The 22,500-nt window shown below is 44.3% G+C and overlaps 1 protein-coding gene across 3 annotated transcripts in view; it reads right to left on the bottom strand.

The window, feature by feature from the left end:
* Positions 1–22,500, bottom strand: part of LOC133643308 (ephrin type-B receptor 2) — a 155,770-nt gene that overhangs the window by 45,689 nt on the left and 87,581 nt on the right. For all 3 annotated transcript variants that reach the window (XM_062037794.1, XM_062037793.1, XM_062037795.1), the window contains exons 3-4: positions 10,426–10,581; positions 3,380–3,715 (exon numbers count right to left, since the gene is read on the bottom strand). In XM_062037794.1, the coding sequence (XP_061893778.1) occupies positions 3,380–3,715; positions 10,426–10,581 (492 nt within the window). The remainder of the gene's footprint in view (positions 1–3,379; positions 3,716–10,425; positions 10,582–22,500) is intronic.

The following is a 22,500-nucleotide window of genomic DNA, read 5'->3' as shown; positions in this document are numbered from 1 at the left end:
TATATGTATAGGTGTATGTTTATACATATACATTGATATATACATATCAATGTATAAGCATATCAATGTATATACATACATATATATATATATATAGATATATATATATATATATATATATATATATATATATATATATATATATATATACAGTATACATACATACATACATAAATATATATATATATATATATATATATATATATATATATATATATATATAATATAATATATATATATATATATATATATATATATATATATATATATATATATATATATATATATATATATATATATATATATATATATGTATATATTGTTGCGTCCGAGCAGATCCTCCTCCCAGGGAATTTAAGTTGCTGGTCACTCCCAAGTTCTTTTGATGACACATAAGCTGATTTCAAATTGACCACCAGGACAGAATAGGTATTTTGTAATTTATTTCTAAAGCTTTGTAAATAGTGTGTATATATGTATGTATGTACAGTATATATATATATATATATATATATATATATATATATATATATATATATATATATATATATATATATATATATATATATATATATATATATATATATATATATATACATTACCGTTCAAAAGTTTGGGGTCACCCAAACAATTTAGTGGAATAGCCTTCATTTCTAAGAACAAGAATAGACTGTCGAGTTTCGGATGAAAGTTCTCTTTTTCTGGCCATTTTGAGCGTTTAATTGACCAACATTTTCAAGGTCGGTAAGCACAATCGGAATGAATACGTAGATTAGTCACACCGGGTAATAAGGCGCATTGTCCATTTTTGAGAACACAATGATTTTAAGTGTGCCTTATAGTCTGAGAAATATGATATTACAAAACATGAAACTAATAATTCATTATTATTATAAAATACCAATGTAACATTGCATTAACATGAAAACATTATTATTACAGATTGTAGAGGAATTTAATTTAATGCATGTTAGTATATTTGTTACACTATTAGATGATATTGAATACAAATAAATGCAATTGCATACAGAATCTGCATTATTGTCTGTCAAAACGAAAAAAACAACAACAAATGCATTTAGTGAGAAATCTTTACTGACACATATATTATATTAAAGATGTGGCGGGCCACATAAAAGATGTGGCGGGCCACATAAAAGATGTGTCGGGCCACATAAAAGATGTGTCGGGCCACATAACAGATGTGGCGGGCCACATAAAAGATGTGGCGGGCCACATAAAAGATGTGTCGGGCCACATAAAAGATGTGTCGGGCCACAGAACAGATGTGGCGGGCCACATAAAAGATGTGGCGGGCCACATAAAAGATGTGTCGGGCCACATAAAAGATGTGTCGGGCCACATAAAAGATGTGTCGGGCCACATAAAAGATGTGGCGGGCCACATAAAAGATGTGGCGGGCCACGCCACATAACAGATGTGGCGGGCCACATAAAAGATGTGTCGGGCCACATAAAAGATGTGTCGGGCCACATAAAAGATGTGGCGGGCCACATAAAAGATGTGGCGGGCCAGATAAAAGATGTGGCGGGCCAGATAAAAGATGTGGCGGGCCACATAAAAGATGTGGCGGGCCAGATAAAAGATGTGGCCGGCCACATAAAAGATGTGGCGGGCCACATAAAAAATGTGGCGGGCCAGATAAAAGACGTGGCGGGCCACATCTTTTATGTGGCGGGCCACATCTTTTATGTGGCGGGCCAGATGTGTCCCTCAGGCCTTGAGTTTGACACCGGTGCCTCTCCCTGTTCCATGCCTGGCCGTGCTGAATATAAAGTGGCAATTATTAATTCTACATTTAATATGTTCACAGCGTAAAATAAGTTTGCACGTGCAAAAAGAGCCCGCTCGCCATACCCTCAACGACATTTGATTATTTGCTAGCTACTTAGTTTCCCTCTCTCAGCGGCCGTGTGGAAGCTCTGCCAGTGCCAGTGCCAGTGGTCATTAGTGCCAGTGCCAGTGCCAGTGGTCATTAGTGCCAGTGCCAGTGCCAGTGGTCTTTAGTGCCAGTGTCAGTGCCAGTGGTCATTAGTGCCAGTGCCAGTGCCAGTGGTCTTTAGTGCCAGTGTCAGTGCCAGTGGTCATTAGTGCCAGTGCCAGTGCCAGTGGTCATTAGTGCCAGTGCCAGTGCCAGTGGTCATTAGTGCCAGTGCCAGTGCCAGTGGTCATTAGTGCCAGTGCCAGTGCCAGTGGTCTTTAGTGCCAGTGTCAGTGCCAGTGGTCATTAGTGCCAGTGCCAGTGCCAGTGGTCATTAGTGCCAGTGCCAGTGCCAGTGGTCATTAGTGCCAGTGCCAGTGGTCATTAGTGCCAGTGCCAGTGCCAGTGGTCATTAGTGCCAGTGCCAGTGCCAGTGGTCATTAGTGCCAGTGTCAGTGCCAGTGCCAGTGCCAGTGCCAGTGGTCATTAGTGCCAGTGTCAGTGCCAGTGGTCATTAGTGCCAGTGCCAGTGCCAGTGCCAGTGGTCATTAGTGCCAGTGTCAGTGCCAGTGGTCATTAGTGCCAGTGCCAGTGCCAGTGCCAGTGCCAGTGCCAGTGGTCATTAGTGCCAGTGTCAGTGCCAGTGGTCATTAGTGCCAGTGCCAGTGCCAGTGCCAGTGGTCATTAGTGCCAGTGTCAGTGCCAGTGCCAGTGCCAGTGCCAGTGGTCATTAGTGCCAGTGCCAGTGCCAGTGGTCATTAGTGCCAGTGTCAGTGCCAGTGCCAGTGCCAGTGCCAGTGGTCATTAGTGCCAGTGCCAGTGCCAGTGGTCATTAGTGCCAGTGCCAGTGCCAGTGGTCATTAGTGCCAGTGCCAGTGCCAGTGGTCATTAGTGCCAGTGCCAGTGCCAGTGGTCTTTAGTGCCAGTGCCAGTGCCAGTGGTCATTAGTGCCAGTGCCAGTGCCAGTGGTCTTTAGTGCCAGTGCCAGTGCCAGTGGTCATTAGTGCCAGTGCCAGTGCCAGTGGTCATTAGTGCCAGTGCCAGTGCCAGTGGTCTTTAGTGCCAGTGCCAGTGCCAGTGGTCATTAGTGCCAGTGCCAGTGCCAGTGGTCATTAGTGCTGACATCATGTTTGTGTGACCTCCGACCTTCATGCAATTATACACCCCTGGTCCGTGTGACCCCGGTCCCTGGAGGCCGGCATGAAGGTTTTGGCATGTTTCACAGTTCTCCACGACGGGGTCATGATCTAAAGTGGCGAGCACTTCATTGGAGAGGGTGCAAAAACCACTGATTTCCACCGGGGGGGAGCCGAGGGCCAGGGGTGCAGACTTATTGTGGCGCAGGGGCCTTAAGTGCACTCATTAGGAGACCACACCATGACTTCAATCCAAACAGAGCATAAAAAGAGAAGAAGAAGTGGGATGGCGCTCACTTACCAGCCTGGTTGGTGGTGATGTTGACGGAGGCGTACTGGGGGGAGTACGGGCTCTGGTCCGACACCCCGTTGACAGCCTGCACCTCAAAGGTGTACTGGGTGTGGGCCAGCAGGTCGCTGATGTAGACCCGGGGCTCGGTCAGGCCCAGCTGGCGGGGCAAGAACTGAACGTTGTCCCCGCAGCGCGTGCAGCCTCCACGCCCGCCGCCGCAGCTCTTGCAGATGATGTTGAAGACCACGTCCTCGCGGCCGCCCGAGTCCCGGGGAGACACCCAGTCCAGCATGACCGAGGTCTCGTTGACGCTGGAGATCACCGTCTGCGGAGCTGAGGGCACCGCTGGAAGACGGGAGACATTCAAGTTAAAATTATTATTCCCAGTCATGAAGAGTTGTGGGTCACATTCACACTCAGCAAGTGACAACAAGACTAGCAGGAGCATGCAGAACACTTTCAGTCTTGATCAATCACTAAGCAGACAAATCTGCATCTTCTCTTCCTTTCTGATCATTAGCATATATTCTGCACACTAAGGGTCTGAGACACTATATTCTGCACACTAAGGGCCTGAGACACTATATTCTGCACACTAAGGGCCTGAGACACTATATTCTGCACACTAAGGGCCTGAGCCACTATATTATGCACACTAAGGGCCTGAGCCACTATATTCTGCACACTAAGGGCCTGAGCCACTATATTATGCACACTAAGGGCCTGAGACACTATATTCTGCACACTAAGGGCCTGAGACACTATATTCTGCACACTAAGGGCCTGAGCCACTATATTCTGCACACTAAGGGCCTGAGACACTATATTCTGCACACTAAGGGCCTGAGACACTATATTCTGCACACTAATGGCCTGAGCCACTATATTCTGCACACTAAGGGCCTGAGCCACTATATTCTGCACACTAAGGGCCTGAGACACTATATTCTGCACACTAAGGGCCTGAGCCACTATATTCTGCACACTAAGGGCCTGAGACACTATATTCTGCACACTAAGGGCCTGAGACACTATATTCTGCACACTAAGGGCCTGAGCCACTATATTCTGCACACTAAGGGCCTGAGACACTATATTCTGCACACTAAGGGCCTGAGACACTATATTCTGCACACTAAGGGCCTGAGACACTATATTCTGCACACTAAGGGCCTGAGACACTATATTCTGCACACTAAGGGCCTGAGACACTATATTCTGCACACTAAGGGCCTGATACACTATATTCTGCACACTAAGGGCCTGAGACACTATATTCTGCACACTAAGGGCCTGAGACACTATATTCTGCACACTAAGGGCCTGAGACACTATATTCTGCACACTAAGGGCCTGAGCCACTATATTCTGCACACTAAGGGCCTGAGCCACTATATTCTGCACACTAAGGGCCTGAGCCACTATATTCTGCACACTAAGGGCCTGAGACACTATATTCTGCACACTAAGGGCCTGAGACACTATATTCTGCACACTAAGGGTCTGAGACACTATATTCTGCACACTAAGGGCCTGAGACACTATATTCTGCACACTAAGGGTCTGAGACACTATATTCTGCACACTAAGGGCCTGAGACACTATATTCTGCACACTAAGGGCCTGATACACTATATTCTGCACACTAAGGGCCTGAGACACTATATTCTGCACACTAAGGGCCTGAGACACTATATTCTGCACACTAAGGGCCTGAGACACTATATTCTGCACACTAAGGGCCTGAGACACTATATTCTGCACACTAAGGGTTTGAGCCACTATATTCTGCACACTAAGGGCCGGAGCCACTATATTCTGCACACTAAGGCCCTGAGCCACTACATTCTGCACACTAATGGCCTGAGACACTATATTCTGCACACTAAGGGCCTGAGACACTATATTCTGCACACTAAGGGCCTGAGCCACTATATTCTGCACACTAAGGGCCTGAGCCACTATATTCTGCACACTAAGGGCCTGAGCCACTATATTCTGCACACTAAGGGCCTGAGACACTATATTCTGCACACTAAGGGCCTGAGACACTATATTCTGCACACTAAGGGTTTGAGACACTATATTCTGCACACTAAGGGTTTGAGCCACTATATTCTGCACACTAAGGGCCTGAGCCACTATATTCTGCACACTAAGGGCCTGAGACACTATATTCTGCACACTAAGGGTTTGAGACACTATATTCTGCACACTAAGGGTTTGAGCCACTATATTCTGCACACTAAGGGCCTGAGCCACTATATTCTGCACACTAAGGGCCTGAGCCACTATATTCTGCACACTAAGGGCCTGAGCCACTATATTCTGCACACTAAGGGCCTGAGCCACTATATTCTGCACACTAAGGGCCTGAGCCACTATATTCTGCACACTAAGGGCCTGAGCCACTATATTCTGCACACTAAGGGCCTGAGCCACTATATTCTGCACACTAAGGGCCTGAGCCACTATATTCTGCACACTAAGGGCCTGAGCCACTATATTCTGCACACTAAGGGCCTGAGCCACTATATTCTGCACACTAAGGGCCTGAGACACTATATTCTGCACACTAAGGGCCTGAGCCACTATATTCTGCACACTAAGGGCCTGAGACACTATATTCTGCACACTAAGGGCCTGAGCCACTATATTCTGCACACTAAGAGCCTGAGACACTATATTCTGCACACTAAGGGCCTGAGACACTATATTCTGCACACTAAGGGCCTGAGACACTATATTCTGCACACTAAGGGCCTGAGCCACTATATTCTGCACACTAAGGGCCTGAGACACTATATTCTGCACACTAAGGGCCTGAGACACTATATTCTGCACACTAAGGGCCTGAGACACTATATTCTGCACACTAAGGGCCTGAGCCACTATATTCTGCACACTAAGGGCCTGAGACACTATATTCTGCACACTAAGGGCCTGAGACACTATATTCTGCACACTAAGGGCCTGAGCCACTATATTCTGCACACTAAGGGCCTGAGACACTATATTCTGCACACTAAGGGCCTGAGACACTATATTCTGCACACTAAGGGCCTGAGACACTATATTCTGCACACTAAGGGCCTGAGACACTATATTCTGCACACTAAGGGCCTGAGCCACTATATTCTGCACACTAAGGGCCTGACCCACAATGCCCCAAATTCTCAAAATTGTGTGCCACTTTTTACCTTTCAACCATCCACACACTCCTCTTCCAAGGTCTCGTAAGGCGAAACAGGTTTTCACTTTTCCAAAATTCACGGTTTTCCCGGAATGTCCAGGAATTTTCCCCAATTGACAATGAATGGGCAAAATACAAACCTCTCCATACCCCACATTTGAACCGTCCCAGCATCCTCACACTACCCTCGCCCTGAATGGTAAATGGGTAAATGGGTTATACTTCTATAGTGCTTTTCTACCTTCAAGGTACTCAAAGCACTTTGACACTATTTCCACATTCACACATTCACACACACATTCACACACTGATGGCCATGCAAGACCCTAACCACCACCCATCAGGAGCAAGGGTGAAGTGTCTTGCTCAAGGACACAACAGACGTGACTGGTAGAAGCTGGGGATCGAACCAGGAACTCTCAGGTTGCTGGCACAGCCACTCTCCCAACCTCGCCAGGCCGTCCCGGCGGTTCGGAGGCATAAGGCATTCACACGCGATTCCCTACTGGACTTGCAAACTCTAGTAGAGTAATAATAATATAGCGTGAGATTTGATAGCGTTACATCCCTATTTAACACACATTTAGTAGATGAGGCCCATTATTCTTCCCAGACTGTAACTCCAGATGCATTGATACATTTGCAGATGGAAACGCTGAAAGACCAAGGCTTGGTGAGCGCTACACTGAAAGACCAAGACTTGGTGAGCATTAAACTGAAAGACCAAGGCTTGGTGAGCGCTACACTGAAAGACCAAGGCTTGGTGAGCGCTACACTGAAAGACCAAGACTTGGTGAGCGCTACACTGAAAGACCAAGGCTTGGTGAGCGCTACACTGAAAGACCAAGGCTTGGTGAGTGCTACACTGATAGACCAAGACTTGGTGAGCGCTACACTGAAAGACCAAGGCTTGGTGAGCGCTACACTGAAAGACCAAGGCTTGGTGAGCGCTACACTGAAAGACCAAGGCTTGGTGAGCGCTACACTGAAAGACCAAGGCTTGGTGAGCGCTACACTGAAAGACCAAGGCTTGGTGAGCGCTACACTGAAAGACCAAGGCTTGGTGAGCGCTACACTGAAAGACCAAGGCTTGGTGAGTGCTACACTGAAAGACCAAGGCTTGGTGAGCGCTACACTGAAAGACCAAGGCTTGGTGAGCAGAGCGTTACACTGAAAGACCAAGGCTTGGTGAGTGCTACACTGAAAGACCAAGGCTTGGTGAGCGCTACACTGAAAGACCAAGGCTTGGTGAGTGCTACACTGAAAGACCAAGGCTTGGTGAGCGCTACACTGAAAGACCAAGGCTTGGTGAGCGCTACACTGAAAGACCAAGGCTTGGTGAGTGCTACACTGAAAGACCAAGGCTTGGTGAGCGCTACACTGAAAGACCAAGGCTTGGTGAGTGCTACACTGAAAGACCAAGGCTTGGTGAGCGCTACACTGAAAGACCAAGGCTTGGTGAGCGCTACACTGAAAGACCAAGACTTGGTGAGCGTTACACTGAAAGACCAAGGCTTGGTGAGCGCTACACTGAAAGACCAAGGCTTGGTGAGCGCTACACTGAAAGACCAAGACTTGGTGAGCGCTACACTGAAAGACCAAGGCTTGGTGAGCGCTACACTGAAAGACCAAGGCTTGGTGAGCGCTACACTGAAAGACCAAGGCTTGGTGAGCGTTACACTGAAAGACCAAGGCTTGGTGAGCGCTACACTGAAAGACCAAGGCTTGGTGAGCGTTACACTGAAAGACCAAGGCTTGGTGAGCGCTACACTGAAAGACCAAGACTTGGTGAGCGCTACACTGAAAGACCAAGACTTGGTGAGCGCTACACTGAAAGACCAAGACTTGGTGAGCGCTACACTGAAAGACCAAGGCTTGGTGAGCGCTACACTGAAAGACCAAGACTTGGTGAGCGCTACACTGAAAGACCAAGGCTTGGTGAGCGCTACACTGAAAGACCAAGGCTTGGTGAGCGCTACACTGAAAGACCAAGGCTTGGTGAGCGCTACACTGAAAGACCAAGACTTGGTGAGCGCGACCACATTGCAGGCCAAAGGAGAAAAACAATAAACTCCTCCCACAATTTCTGGACCCTCCAATGGATGGCTTGTGGTGAAAGCTGCTTTGTAAGGCAGCAATCAGGAGAGCAGTGGATCTGGAGGGACGCCCCTGCTTCTTGCTTGTCAAACAAAACTCCTCCTCAGCGGGACGGAGACGCTGAGGAGGAGTCATACCCCCCCTTTAGCTTGGGCGGGTGGCTGGGCTTTAATGGTGCCGGGTGGTGCTGTGCTGAAAGCGAGTGACGTGACGCGGCGGCGCTCCGGTGGACAACAGCTGCAGGACTCCCACAGCCGGGCTTATGCAAATCTCCTTTGTTGGAGGTCATTGGAGGTCGTCCTTTCAGCCACGCAGAGGAGCCCAGGAAACTAATCACACCAAAACCATGAAAGGGAAAGAGTTTTTTTTCCTCCCCTCTTCGCTTTTGTTTCAGACCTGCGCTCCATCCTATCAAGCCTGGTGTCAGCTCCTTCCTATCAAGCCTGGTGTCAGATCCTTCCTATCAAGCCTGGTGTCAGCTCCATCCTATCAAGCCTGGTGTCAGATCCTTCCTATCAAGCCTGGTGTCAGCTCCATCCTATCAAGCCTGGTGTCAGCTCCATCCTATCAAGCCTGGTGTCAGCTCCATCCTATCAAGCCTGGTGTCAGCTTCACATTCAGCCACGCCGGCCCCTCACACAATAACCTCTGCTCCGCCGTCTGATGTCCGAGGCCCGCCATTGTGCGTCTGGTCTTTGGAAAGCCGCGCTGTACGGAGCAGAGCGTCACATCGGAGCGAGGGGGCCGGTCCTGACCTCTGACCCCCTCCCCGGCTCTTCTGCTGGCGGGCGTGACATGTGAAAGTTCGCACACACGTGACTCACGAGTCTTGTGTCCGATTTGAGTCTACTCGGACTAAGCTACGAAGACGCACCGCTTGATGCATTGTAGCAGCATTATGGCTACCATAGTCAGACGTACTGTGCTTCAACATACGCTATTGTTATTATTATGGTGTGTGTATAAGGACCCCAAAATGTCACAGATTAGGAGACATTATTTGTCTTTTTGGTTCACAATATTATGCAAATTTAACTTTTGTTACCGATTGGTACCTACTGATATTTGGGTTCTGCATAAGTTCCCAAAATCTTCGCGCGTCCGCCATTGCAATCCGTACAATATTTGATAAGCTTCTTTTTCTCTATGCTCTTGTTGTGGGGCATTCATCCTCTGCTGTTCCCATTTGTGTAAATGACGCTAGCAAGTACCCATAAGCAAGCAACACCGAAACGTTGATGTTTCATTGAGAATATAGAACATTACACAAAAATCTGTCAAAATGTTTTGGTACGACTTTGGTAAGTTACGAAGATGCACCACTTGATGGATTGTCGGAGCATTGCAGCTACCATAGTCAGACGTACTGTGCTTCAACATACAGTATTATTATGGTGTGTATAAGGACCCCAACATGGCACCTATTAGGACACATCTGGCGTTTTCTTTCGCAATATTAAGCAAAACCAACTTTTCTTACCTATTGGGATCTGCATAAGTCCTGAAAATGTGCACATGTCTGCCTTTGTAGTCAATAAGCTCCTTCTTTTTCTCTATCCTCTTGTTGTGGGACATTCATCCTCCGCTGTTGCCATTTCTAATACAAAGTAGCGTACAGTTCTAACTTATATCTGTCAGTAGACTCGCTATGGAAGCGCTTAAAACTACCGGTACAAAAAAATAAGACCCGCCCCCAAAACGCCCCAGAAAGCGACTTGAAGATGGTCAGTAGAACACCATCTTTTGAGCAAAGAACAGTACTTACTGGTGCAGGGCATCTGGAAGGGGTCCGAGTCGGTGCGGTAGTAGCCGTTGCGGCAGACGCAGTTGATGGCGCCCTCGCTGGTCGTGCGGCTGTTGATGGGACACTGCGCGCAGGACTGGTCTCCCTGGGTCGGCTTGAAGAAGCCCGAGGCGCACGCTGGAAGACAAAGTTTAAATCCTCATTTAGTGGATGCTCATAACGGACCCTAAGGTGAAACAATATGAGGAAATACAGCGCCGTACATTCTACTTTCTTCCTACGCTTTGAACCCTGCGGCGTATAAAACACATCATTCTGGTTGTGCTTACCAACCTAAGCAATTTGATTTGGTACATGGTGAAATGATAAGTGTGACCAGTAGATGGCAGTCACACATGAGAGATACATGTGGACTGGATGTCCAATAAATGATGCTAGCAATTGCCCGTAAGCAAGCAACATCAACAAGTGGATGTTTCATTGAGAATATTGAACATTACACAAATATATGTCAAAATGTTTTAGTACGACTTTGGTAAGCTGCAAAGCCACACCGCTTGATGGATTGTCGGAGCATTACGGCTACCATAGTCAGACGTACTATGCTTCAACATACAGTATTATTATGGTGTGTGTATAAGGACCCCAACATGGCACCTATTAGGAGACATTATCTGGTGTTTTGTTTGGCAATATTATGCAAAACCAACTTTTCTTACCTCTTAGAACCTGCTGATGTGTATTTGGGATCTGCATAAGTCTCCAAAATGTGCACGCGTCCACCATTGTAGTCAATGGCGGCATTCATTCTCCGCTGTTGCCATTTCTAATACAAAGTAGTGTACAGTTCTAACTTATATTTGTCAGTAGACTCGCTACGGAAGCGCTTAAAACTACCGGTACAACAACGATGTCGGGGAGAAGACACTGTCGAAGTGGAGGCACGTATATAAGACCCGTAGGCAGGACGGCACATCCTGAAGCGAAGGTCAGAAATTGTCTGTAAAACATCATCTGTGCAACATTTTGAGCAAAGAACCACCATTACATGTTATGTAGACCACAAGGAAGTGTTTACATGTAGAAAATAAATCATATGATCCTTTTATTGCACCTTATGTTTTGGTGCACCCTATGGTGGGAAACAACACGTTACTAAGAAGTACATTGCGCAACATTACCAATGTTGTAATAGCACCAAGGAGCAAACTGCTCAGTCAGCAGAAAGAAAGATGGAAGGTGGAGACTCTTGACACTTCTAACGACTCACCCGTGTCAACAAGTGATGCACACAGCGAGCGACACAAAGCAGCCATGTGATGCAGCTCTCAGCCGCCATGTTGAATAATTCACCACCTGTGCTTGTCCAACATACATCTGGAGTGGCTCGCTTTCTGCTGAGAGCCTTTTGAACACAGCACCGCCATCTCAACCTGAGGCTTTTCTCCTGGGCTTTGTCAGGAGTAGGGATGTGTATCGTTAAGATATTATCAGTACCATACCTTTATTGATATTCTTTATCGGTACTTGCTTTTTTGTTTGTTTGTTTTTTTGTCATAACAAATACAATCATGTGTGCTTACGGACTGTATCCCTTGCAGACTGTATTGATATATATATTGATATATAATGTAGGAAGCAGAATATTAATAACAGAAAGAAACAACCCTTTTGTGTGAATGGGGGAGGGAGGTTGTTTGGGTTGGTGCACCAATTGTAAGTGTATCTTGTGTTTTTTATGTTGATTTAATAAAAATCAAAAATAAAATATATATTTATTTTTTTTTATTTTATTTCTTGTGCGGCCAGTTACCAATCGATCCACGGACCGGTACCGGGCCGCAGCCCGGTGGTTGGGGACCACTGGATTAATGGATCACTACGAGTACGGTTGATAAAACACGGCCGGGACTCATTGTGAGTAAAGTGCGACACACTTTGAGGAACTTTTCAAGCTGAAATATTGTTGTGTGACAAACTTTTGTGTGGTGTTGCTTCCTTATTTGTCATTATTCAAAGCTGATTATAATGTGTAGCAGTGACAGCTGAACTGAATACCGGTACTCATTGTACTCCCCTAACCACGGCTAAAAATGGCAATTTTTTGTAACGGTAGCTAATTTGAGAACACGGCAGTCAATTGCTTCCCCGACCTAATTAGGGACCGGTGCCAAAAAATGCCGGTACTCGGTATACTCCCCTAACCACGGCTAAAAATGCCGATTTTTTGGACTGTGCGCTAATTCGAGATCACAGCAGTTATTTTCTTCGAGACCATGAAGTGTGACATAATTACGTTGGTCAGCTGGGACAAAAAATACCGATAGTAGTATCTTTAGTCCAGAATCTTCACCAAACTAATTAGGAACCCATACCAAAAAATACCGGTACTCGGTATACTCCCCTAACCACGGCTAAAAATAAAAAATGTTTGGACCGGGCGCTAATTTGAGATCACGGCAGTTAATTGCTTCACCGACCTAATTAGGAACTGATACCAAAAAAATACAGATACTTGGTATACTCCCCTAACCACAGTTAAAAATGCCACTTTTTTGAACCGAGGGCTAATTCGAGATCACAACAGTTATTTTCTTGGAGATCGTGCAGTGTGACATAATTATGTTGGTCAGCTGGGACAAAAATACCGATAGTAGTATCTTTAGTCCAGAATCTTCACCAAACTAATTAGGAACCCATACCAAAAAATACCGGTACTCGGTATACTCCCCTAACCACGGCTAAAAATAAAAAATGTTTGGACCGGGCGCTAATTTGAGATCACGGCAGTTAATTGCTTCACCGACCTAATTAGGAACTGATACCAAAAAAATACAGATACTTGGTATACTCCCCTAACCACAGTTAAAAATGCCACTTTTTTGAACCGAGGGCTAATTTGAGATCACAACAGTTATTTTCTTGGAGATGGTGCAGTGTGACATAATTACGTTGGTCAGCTGGGACAAAAATACCGATAGTAGTATCTTTAGTCCAGAACTTTCACCAAACTAATTAGGAACCCATACCAAAAAAAAATACCGGTACTCAGTATACCTTCTGTTTTGCCTCTTGTTGAGGGCGGTGGCATTTTCATATTACATATTGTTATGAAGGTGTCTGTTACTACATGATATATATACTTGCAGTGTGTATATTGTACACTTTGCGCTGTCCTCAAATCTAAACATCACACATGGATATGATCAGCTGGACTCTCCACGCAATTGACAAAGTCTTTTCGACAAGGAAAAGAGGTTCGGGGGAGCCCGGCTGCCCTGATGGAACCATTGCTGCGGGGTACGTGAGAGACTCCTGGGATAAATGGAGAATCATGTGCCTCTCAGTCCTTTCCATCGAGGACATGGAAGACCTATTTGGAACCGTGATCGCGGGGCACCTGCCGATTGGGCTGGGCATTGCTCTGGTCCATCCATCCATCCATCCATCCATCTTCTTCCGCTTATCCGAGGTCGGGTCGCGGGGGCAGCAGCCTAAGCAGGGAAGCCTAGACTTCCCTCTCCCCAGCCACTTCGTCCAGCTCTTCCCGGGGGATCCCGAGGCGTTCCCAGGCCAGCCAGGAGACATAGTCTTCCCAACGTGTCCTGGGTCTTCCCAGTGGCCTCCTACTAGTTGGACGTGCCCTAAACACCTCCCTAAGGAGGCGTTCGGGTGGCATCCTGACCAGATGCCGGAACCACCTCATCTGGCTCCTCTCGATGTGGAGGAGCAGCGGCTTTACTTTTAGCCGTTGGGCATTGCTCTGGTGTATCGTCAAACTCCGGAAGACGATGGCAGCCACTCAAGGAGCCCAACGGCTGTTCATCGCAATGGAAGGATTGGGCCGGGCTGTGGGAACACAAACTGGGACGATTTCTGATTTGAATCGCAAAATGGATCTCATCTTGGAGAAGCTTGCTGAGAAGGAAGAATTAAATTGAATTTGAGAGAACCAGCACGGACACACAGAGCAGGCAGGTCATTGTTTTGACTGCTCGAAGAAAACAACATCTTAGTCTACGATTTGACTCCCTCGAATGGCCTTGATGCTATCAGGAACAGGCTGTTCTGAAGAACTACCCCGAGGACTCCTCAACGATGGACGCTTTTGACCTTCTTTTTTTCAATAACACCTGGTGTCGAACTTTGAGATCGGCCCCAGTCCACAAAAACATTTCAACATCTCACCCAAGTTAATTGGGCATACATGCACGCACCCACCCCTCCCCCAATCAACACCTTCACCACTGCTTAATTCGTCTTCGGGGTTGTGGATGGCTGAGTAGCGCTTTATAGCGGCAGCCGGCCTCCAGGGCCCCAAATCCCCCCCCCCCCCTCTGTTGCAAGTTGTTGTGATTATATGTAACATGTTTATGTGTGCCATGCTATGTGAGGTTTTTTCCTCGGACTCAGTCTGGACCTCTCCTGAGGGTCCAGCCTAAGACTGATATTTTTTTTACTCTTCCCCCTTTGCCACCTTTTCTAAGGAGCGCCATAAGTGGCTGATCCGTTGGTGGTCCCGTCTTGTCCCCCTGTAACGTATGTCTGCTCTTAGTGGGACTGTGCCCAAAATGAAATGTCAGTTCTTATGTGTCTTGTACATGTTAAAGAATGGACAACATTAAAGCATCTTGATCTTGATTGATCTTGATCTTGAAACGCCCCTAACCACAGATAAAAATGGCAATTTTTTGGAACGGGAGCTAATTTGATTTAATTGCTTCCCTGACCTAATTAGGAACCGGTGCCAGAAAATAGCGGTACTCGGTATACTCCCCTACTCATGAGTGAGAGTCATCATCTGTCAACTGTTTGGAATCTTTTGTAGCTCAGGTCCTGAGAGCACATGACAGGTGGAAGTGATAAAGTTCTTTATGGACTGTTTGCCTGCTGCTTAGTCACGGAGGGTGTGCTGCATGTTCACTCATCAAACTACGCACAACTACAATTGATATCTGGCCGTTGGCTTCAGTTATCCCAACATGTGATGTCAGTCAAGCGTGAAGTCCTCTTGGCATGTCACCACTACTTAGCAGCTTGACATCTTTTCCTTCCGCCATGATTGATGGGGCGTCCATTGTCGGCTGGGAGTGAAACGTGAGGCGTGAACGTTCAAAGTCGACCGGCGGGGGAATTGGGATCCAACCTCGCGGCTCTGTTGAAGCGTTATGGACGTCCAAATGGAGGCGGCATAAAGACGTGTTGACGGGAAGAGTGGGGTGAGGGTCATACTTCAGGACGGGTTGATGGATGTGGTGCAACAGTGACCATCCAACAATGACTGCAGAGTTTGCACGGGAGGGTCCATGGCGGACTGGGAGGGTCCATGGCGAACTGGGAGGGTCCATGGCAGACTGGAAGGGTCCATGGCGGACTGGGAGGGTCCATGGCGGACTGGAAGGGTCCATGGGTGGACTGGAAGGGTCCATGGCGGACTGGAAGGGTCCATGGGTGGACTGAAAGGGTCCATGGCGGACTGGGAGGGTCCATGGTGGACTGGGAGGGTCCATGGCGGACTGGAAGGGTCCATGGCGGACTGGGAGGGTCCATGGCGGACTGGAAGGGTGAGCACCAATAAAACTCCATGGCTCCTGGCGACCACAGGGACTGGATTGACATATTGTGAGAGCTGCTTGGCACGCTGCCCGGGGATGAATAGATCCCAGCAGGCATGAAAACATTCAAGAAACAACTTTTCTGAATGTCTTCTCTAATTTATTTTCTCACGTACTGTCATAACTTCAGAGATATTTACACATCCAACAGCTCAACCAATCCCAAACTGTCCCTGCTTGTGCTCCACTTTAATGGCAATGGAGCTCGTATACAAAAGCAGTGAAGTTGTCAGGTTGTGTAAATGGTAAATAAAAAGAGAATCCAACAAATCCTTTTCAACTTATATTCAATTGAATAGACTGCAAAGACAAGATATTTCATGTTCACACTGAGAAACTTTCTTATTGTCTGCAAATAATCATGAAATTAGAATTGAATGGCAGCAACACATTGCAAAAAAGGGCATGTTCACCACTGTGTTACATGGCCTTTCCTTTTAACAACACTCAGTAAAGGTTTGGGAAGTGAGGAGACACATTTTTGAAGTGGAATTCTTTCCCATTCTTGCTTGATGTACAGCTTAAGTTGTTCAACAGTCTCCCTTCTCATATTTTAGCCTTCACACATTTTCAATGTCTGGACTACAGGCAGGCCAGTCTAGTACCCGCACTCTTTTACTATGAAGCCACAGTTTCCAAAAACAATTTGAAATGTGGACTCGTCAGACCACACAACACTTTTCCACTTTGCATCAGTCCATCTTAGATGAGCTCGGGCCCAGCTAAGCGTTTCTGGGTGTTGTTGATAAATGGCTGTGGCTTTGCATAGTAGAGTTTTAACTTGCACTTACAGATGTAGCCACCAACTGTAGTTACTGACAGTGGTTTTCTGAAGTGTTCCTGAGCCCATGTGGTGATATCCTTTACACACTGATGTGGCTTGTTGATGCAGTACAGCCTGAGGGATCCAAGGTGTGTAATATCATGGCTTATGTGCAGTGATTTCTCCACATTCTCTGAACCTTTTGATGATATTACGGAGCGTAGATGGTGAAATCCCTCAATTCCTTGTTGAGAAATGTTGTTCTTCAACAATTTGCTCAGGCATTTGTTGACAAAGTGGTGACCCTCGCCCCATCCTTGTTTGTGAATGACTGAGCATTTCATGGAAGCTGCTTTTATACCCAATCATGGCACCCACCTGTTCCCAATTAGCCTGCACACCTGTGGGATGTTCCAAATAAGTCTTTGATGAGCATTCCTCAACTTTATCAGTATTTATTGCCACCTTTCCCAACTTCTTTGTCACGTGTTGCTGCCATCAAATTATAAAGTTAATGATTATTTGCAAACAAATATCAGTTTGAACATGAAATATGTTGTCTTTGTAGCATATTCAACTGAATATGGCTTGAAAAGGATTTGCAAATCATTGTATTCCGTTTATATTTACATCTAACACCATTTCCCAACTCATATGGAAACAGGGTTTGTATAATGTTTGTGTTTGTTCTTCACTCACTCATTAAGTGAGGACAAAACTAACCCAGACCTACTTACTGTAGTGATGTCACAAGCTGGGACAACCCCCTTCCTTCATTCCGGATCCGGGGCAGGACTTATCTCGCAAAGACCTGCTCACCTTAGCTCCTCTCAGAGAAAGGTCTCAGATTGTCCCGCTGTCGTCATCCCACACTTAGGTGCAAAGTGCCAGAGGAAGTACAAAGACAGGGGGAGGAAAGCCTTTTCTATGCCCTCTGTGGCCATGTTCCCTACATTTTGTTTTATTACATATTGTTATGAAGGTGTCTGTTACTACATGATATATATACTTGCAGTGTGTATATTGTACATATTACATATTGTTATGAAGGTGTCTGTTACTACATTATATATATACTTGCAGTGTGTATATTGTACATATTACATATTGTTATGAAGGTGTCTGTTACTACATTATATATATATACTTGCAGTGTGTATATTGTACATATTACATATTGTTATGAAGGTGTCTATTACTACATTATATATATACTTACAGTGTGTATATTGTACATATTACATATTGTTATGAAGGTGTCTGTTACTACATGATATATATACTTGCAGTGTGTATATTGTACATATTACATATTGTTATGAAGGTGTCTGTTACTACATGATATATATACTTGCAGTGTGTATATTGTACATATTACATATTGTTATGAAGGTGTCTGTTACTACATTATATATATACTTGCAGTGTGTATATTGTACATATTACATATTGTTATGAAGGTGTCTGTTACTACATTATATATATACTTGCAGTGTGTATATTGTACATATTACATATTGTTATGAAGGTGTCTGTTACTACATGATATATATACTTGCAGTGTGTATATTGTACATATTACATATTGTTATGAAGGTGTCTGTTACTACATTATATATATACTTGCAGTGTGTATATTGTACATATTACATATTGTTATGAAGGTGTCTGTTACTACATTATATATATACTTGCAGTGTGTATATTGTACATATTACATATTGTTATGAAGGTGTCTGTTACTACATGATATATATACTTGCAGTGTGTATATTGTACATATTACATATTGTTATGAAGGTGTCTGTTACTACATTATATATATATACTTGCAGTGTGTATATTGTACATATTACATATTGTTATGAAGGTGTCTGTTACTACATTATATATATACTTGCAGTGTGTATATTGTACATATTACATATTGTTATGAAGGTGTCTGTTACTACATTATATATATACTTGCAGTGTGTATATTGTACATATTACATATTGTTATGAAGGTGTCTGTTACTACATTATATATATACTTGCAGTGTGTATATTGTACATATTACATATTGTTATGAAGGTGTCTGTTACTACATTATATATATACTTGCAGTGTGTATATTGTACATATTACATATTGTTATGAAGGTGTCTGTTACTACATTATATATATACTTGCAGTGTGTATATTGTACATATTACATATTGTTATGAAGGTGTCTGTTACTACATTATATATATACTTGCAGTGTGTATATTGTACATATTACATATTGTTATGAAGGTGTCTGTTACTACATTATATATATACTTGCAGTGTGTATATTGTACATATTACATATTGTTATGAAGGTGTATGTTACTACATGATATATATATATATATATATATATATATATATATATATATATATATATATATATATATATATATATATACATATATAAATACATATAAATATAAATATATATTTAAAAAAGTATATATATATATATATATATATATATATATATATATATATATGTATATATATATATATATATATATATATATATATATATATATATATATATATATATATATATATATATATATATATATATATATATATATATATATATATATATACTTTTTTTTATATATATATTTCAAATACAGTCCTGGAACTTTCCTGTCACACCTTGTATTAGAGTGGAATGCACTATTTGTGGGAGTATTTCTAAAGCCCTACTTTATTATTATTATCATTATTATTGCGTGTCCAAACGATGCATTCCTAAAGCATCAAATCCGGTTAAGAGGATGTCCCACTCTGTCATTTATTTTGTGGGTGGGGGGTTTGTGGGGGAATTTCCCCTTCATGATGAGATGACACATTTGAAGAGTGCAGCACATGCAGCCAGGCGCTGATTACAAAAAAAAAAAAAAAAAAAATCCCATTCGAGCTTTAATTCTGCATCGCTTGATTCATTTGAAGTCGCCCTTGTCTGGTCCGACTCTGGCGAGAGGAATTAATTACGGGAGGAATATTCACTGATGATGACATCTTCTTTTGTTGTGACTGCCTCTGATTTAAAAAAAGGTATTGTCAAAAAGAGATTTCATTGAGCAGATGTGCTGTCAGAGGAGGGGAAACAGCTTTTAAGTCGTCTATAAATATCTCACTTTCATTTCCAAAGTTGCTAGAGTCCAAAAGTGCAGATCAGCTCAGACCCAAAGTTCTTTTCAAAAAGTATCTTGGTAAGAAAGCGTCAACATTCCTTTCAATGCCGACAGCAAGAAGGTTTAATAATAATAATAATAATGGATTAGATTTATATAGCGCTTTTCTAGACACTCAAAGCGCTTCACAGAGAAGTGAGAACCCATCATTCATTTTTACAACTCATTCATTCATCATTCATTCTCCGGTGTGAGCGGCACCGGGGGCAAGGGTGAAGTGTCCTGCCCAAGGACACAACGGCAGCGATTTTTTTTTTTTTTTTTTTTTTTTTTTTTTTTTTTTTTTTTTTTTTTTTTTACTTACCTCCAACCCCCTGCTGCTTGTCTTTTAATAACACTTTGTGACGCCAGCTCTTTCATCTTTCATGCTATTGGACTAGACTGACTGCATGGAAACATAAGCGGGAGTCTAAAAGACGGCGAGTCAAGCTGCAAATCACTTTTTTACAGCAGCTCATTTGCTCCTTTTTCTTTCAAAGCTTCCCCCAATCTCACACATTTATGACATCGTGTAGATGAGACCTGCCTGCAGCTGGAACCACCTGGTCCTCCCTCTCTCTCTCTGTGTGTGTGTGTGTGTGTGTGTGTGTGTGTGTGTGTGTGTGTTCCTGTATTTCTAGCCTTCTTCAGACACAAAGAAGGAAAAGCGTCTTCCATGTGAGGAGGTGTGAACAAGTGATGACATAAATCAATAACATTGCATCTAAGAGAGCCAAATACTAGAGTCCGTGAACATTGCTCCAAAGTCAGGATTTTTGGTTGTTGATTTAATGTGCGTACAAAAGTAAACAATGCAAAGGCAGCAATATATGATGAAACAAGATGGCAGCTAAAGAAGGACTTCCCTATTCATCCCCGCCAGGTGAACGGCTGATTTGACCACTTCCTGTGCTGACGTAAGACAACCATATAGGACGAACACATAAACTACACTACTAAGACTAGAGTGGCCATTAACTGTTAGCTTCTACAGCTGGCTTGCCCAAAGTGCGGCACAGGGGCCATCTGTGGTCCCTGACTCCTTTGTCATCTGTGGCCCCTGACTCCTTTGTCATCTGTGGCCCCTGACTCCTTTGTCATCTGTGGTCCCCGACTCCTTTGTCATCTGTGGTCCCTGACTCCTTTGTCATCTGTGGTCCCTGACTCCTTTGTCATCTGTGGTCCCTGACTCCTTTGTCATCTGTGGTCCCTGACTCCTTTGTCATCTGTGGTCCCTGACTCCTTTGTCATCTGTGGTCCCTGACTCCTTTGTCATCTGTGGTCCCTGACTCCTTTGTCATCTGTGGTCCCTGACTCCTTTGTCATCTGTGGTCCCTGACTCCTTTGTCATCTGTGGTCCCTGACTCCTTTGTCATCTGTGGTCCCTGACTCCTTTGTCATCTGTGGTCCCTGACTCCTTTGTCGTCTGTGGTCCCTGACTCCTTTGTCATCTGTGGTCCCTGACTCCTTTGTCATCTGTGGTCCCTGACTCCTTTGTCGTCTGTGGTCCCTGACTCCTTTGTCGTCTGTGGTCCCTGACTCCTTTGTCGTCTGTGGTCCCTGACTCCTTTGTCGTCTGTGGTCCCTGACTCCTTTGTCATCTGTGGTCCCTGACTCCTTTGTCGTCTGTGGTCCCTGACTCCTTGGTCATCTGTGGTCCCTGACTCCTTTGTCATCTGTGGTCCCTGACTCCTTTGTCGTCTGTGGTCCCTGACTCCTTTGTCATCTGTGGTCCCTGACTCCTTTGTCATCTGTGGTCCCTGACTCCTTTGTCATCTGTGGTCCCTGACTCCTTTGTCATCTGTGGTCCCTGACTCCTTTGTCATCTGTGGTCCCTGACTCCTTTGTCATCTGTGGTCCCTGACTCCTTTGTCATCTGTGGTCCCTGACTCCTTTGTCATCTGTGGTCCCTGACTCCTTTGTCATCTGTGGTCCCTGACTCCTTTGTCATCTGTGGCCCCTGACTCCTTTGTCATCTGTGGTCCCTGACTCCTTTGTCATCTGTGGTCCCTGACTCCTTTGTCATCTGTGGTCCCTGACTCCTTTGTCATCTGTGGCCCCTGACTCCTTAAGCACATTACAAAAAACAAAAAATGGAGATCTCATTTGTACCCCAGCTGGTGACATCTGTCAAAATGAGGGTGGTCCCAAAAAGGAGGGATTTGTTTTCAAATTGACTGTGTGTCGCTTTTAAAAGTGCTCCCCCTCTGGTCAACATATGAAATAACAAGTGTGTGTAAAAATTTGAAGTGCTCCCCCTCTTATCAACATATGAAATAACAAGTGTGTGTAAGAAATTGAAATGTGTCCCCTTTGGGCAAAATTAATAAAAAAAATATGTATATAGAGACATACTGTAATAACTTGAAGTAAATAATGAAGATTAAAAACTAATTACAAACAAAAAAAAATCAATTAATAACTCAGAGCAGTCTTTCTCACGATGTGTTGACGTTTTTCTTATAAAATTGGGAAAACAATTTCATATTCTTTCCGTTTCTGTAATATTGCAATATTTTCTCG

Source organism: Entelurus aequoreus, linkage group LG26, assembly GCF_033978785.1.
Source record: "Entelurus aequoreus isolate RoL-2023_Sb linkage group LG26, RoL_Eaeq_v1.1, whole genome shotgun sequence".
In the NCBI taxonomy this organism is placed as follows: Eukaryota; Metazoa; Chordata; class Actinopteri; order Syngnathiformes; family Syngnathidae; genus Entelurus; species Entelurus aequoreus.
Note: the sequence above shows the minus strand (reverse complement) of the source record. Positions and strands in the feature narration are given on the sequence as shown.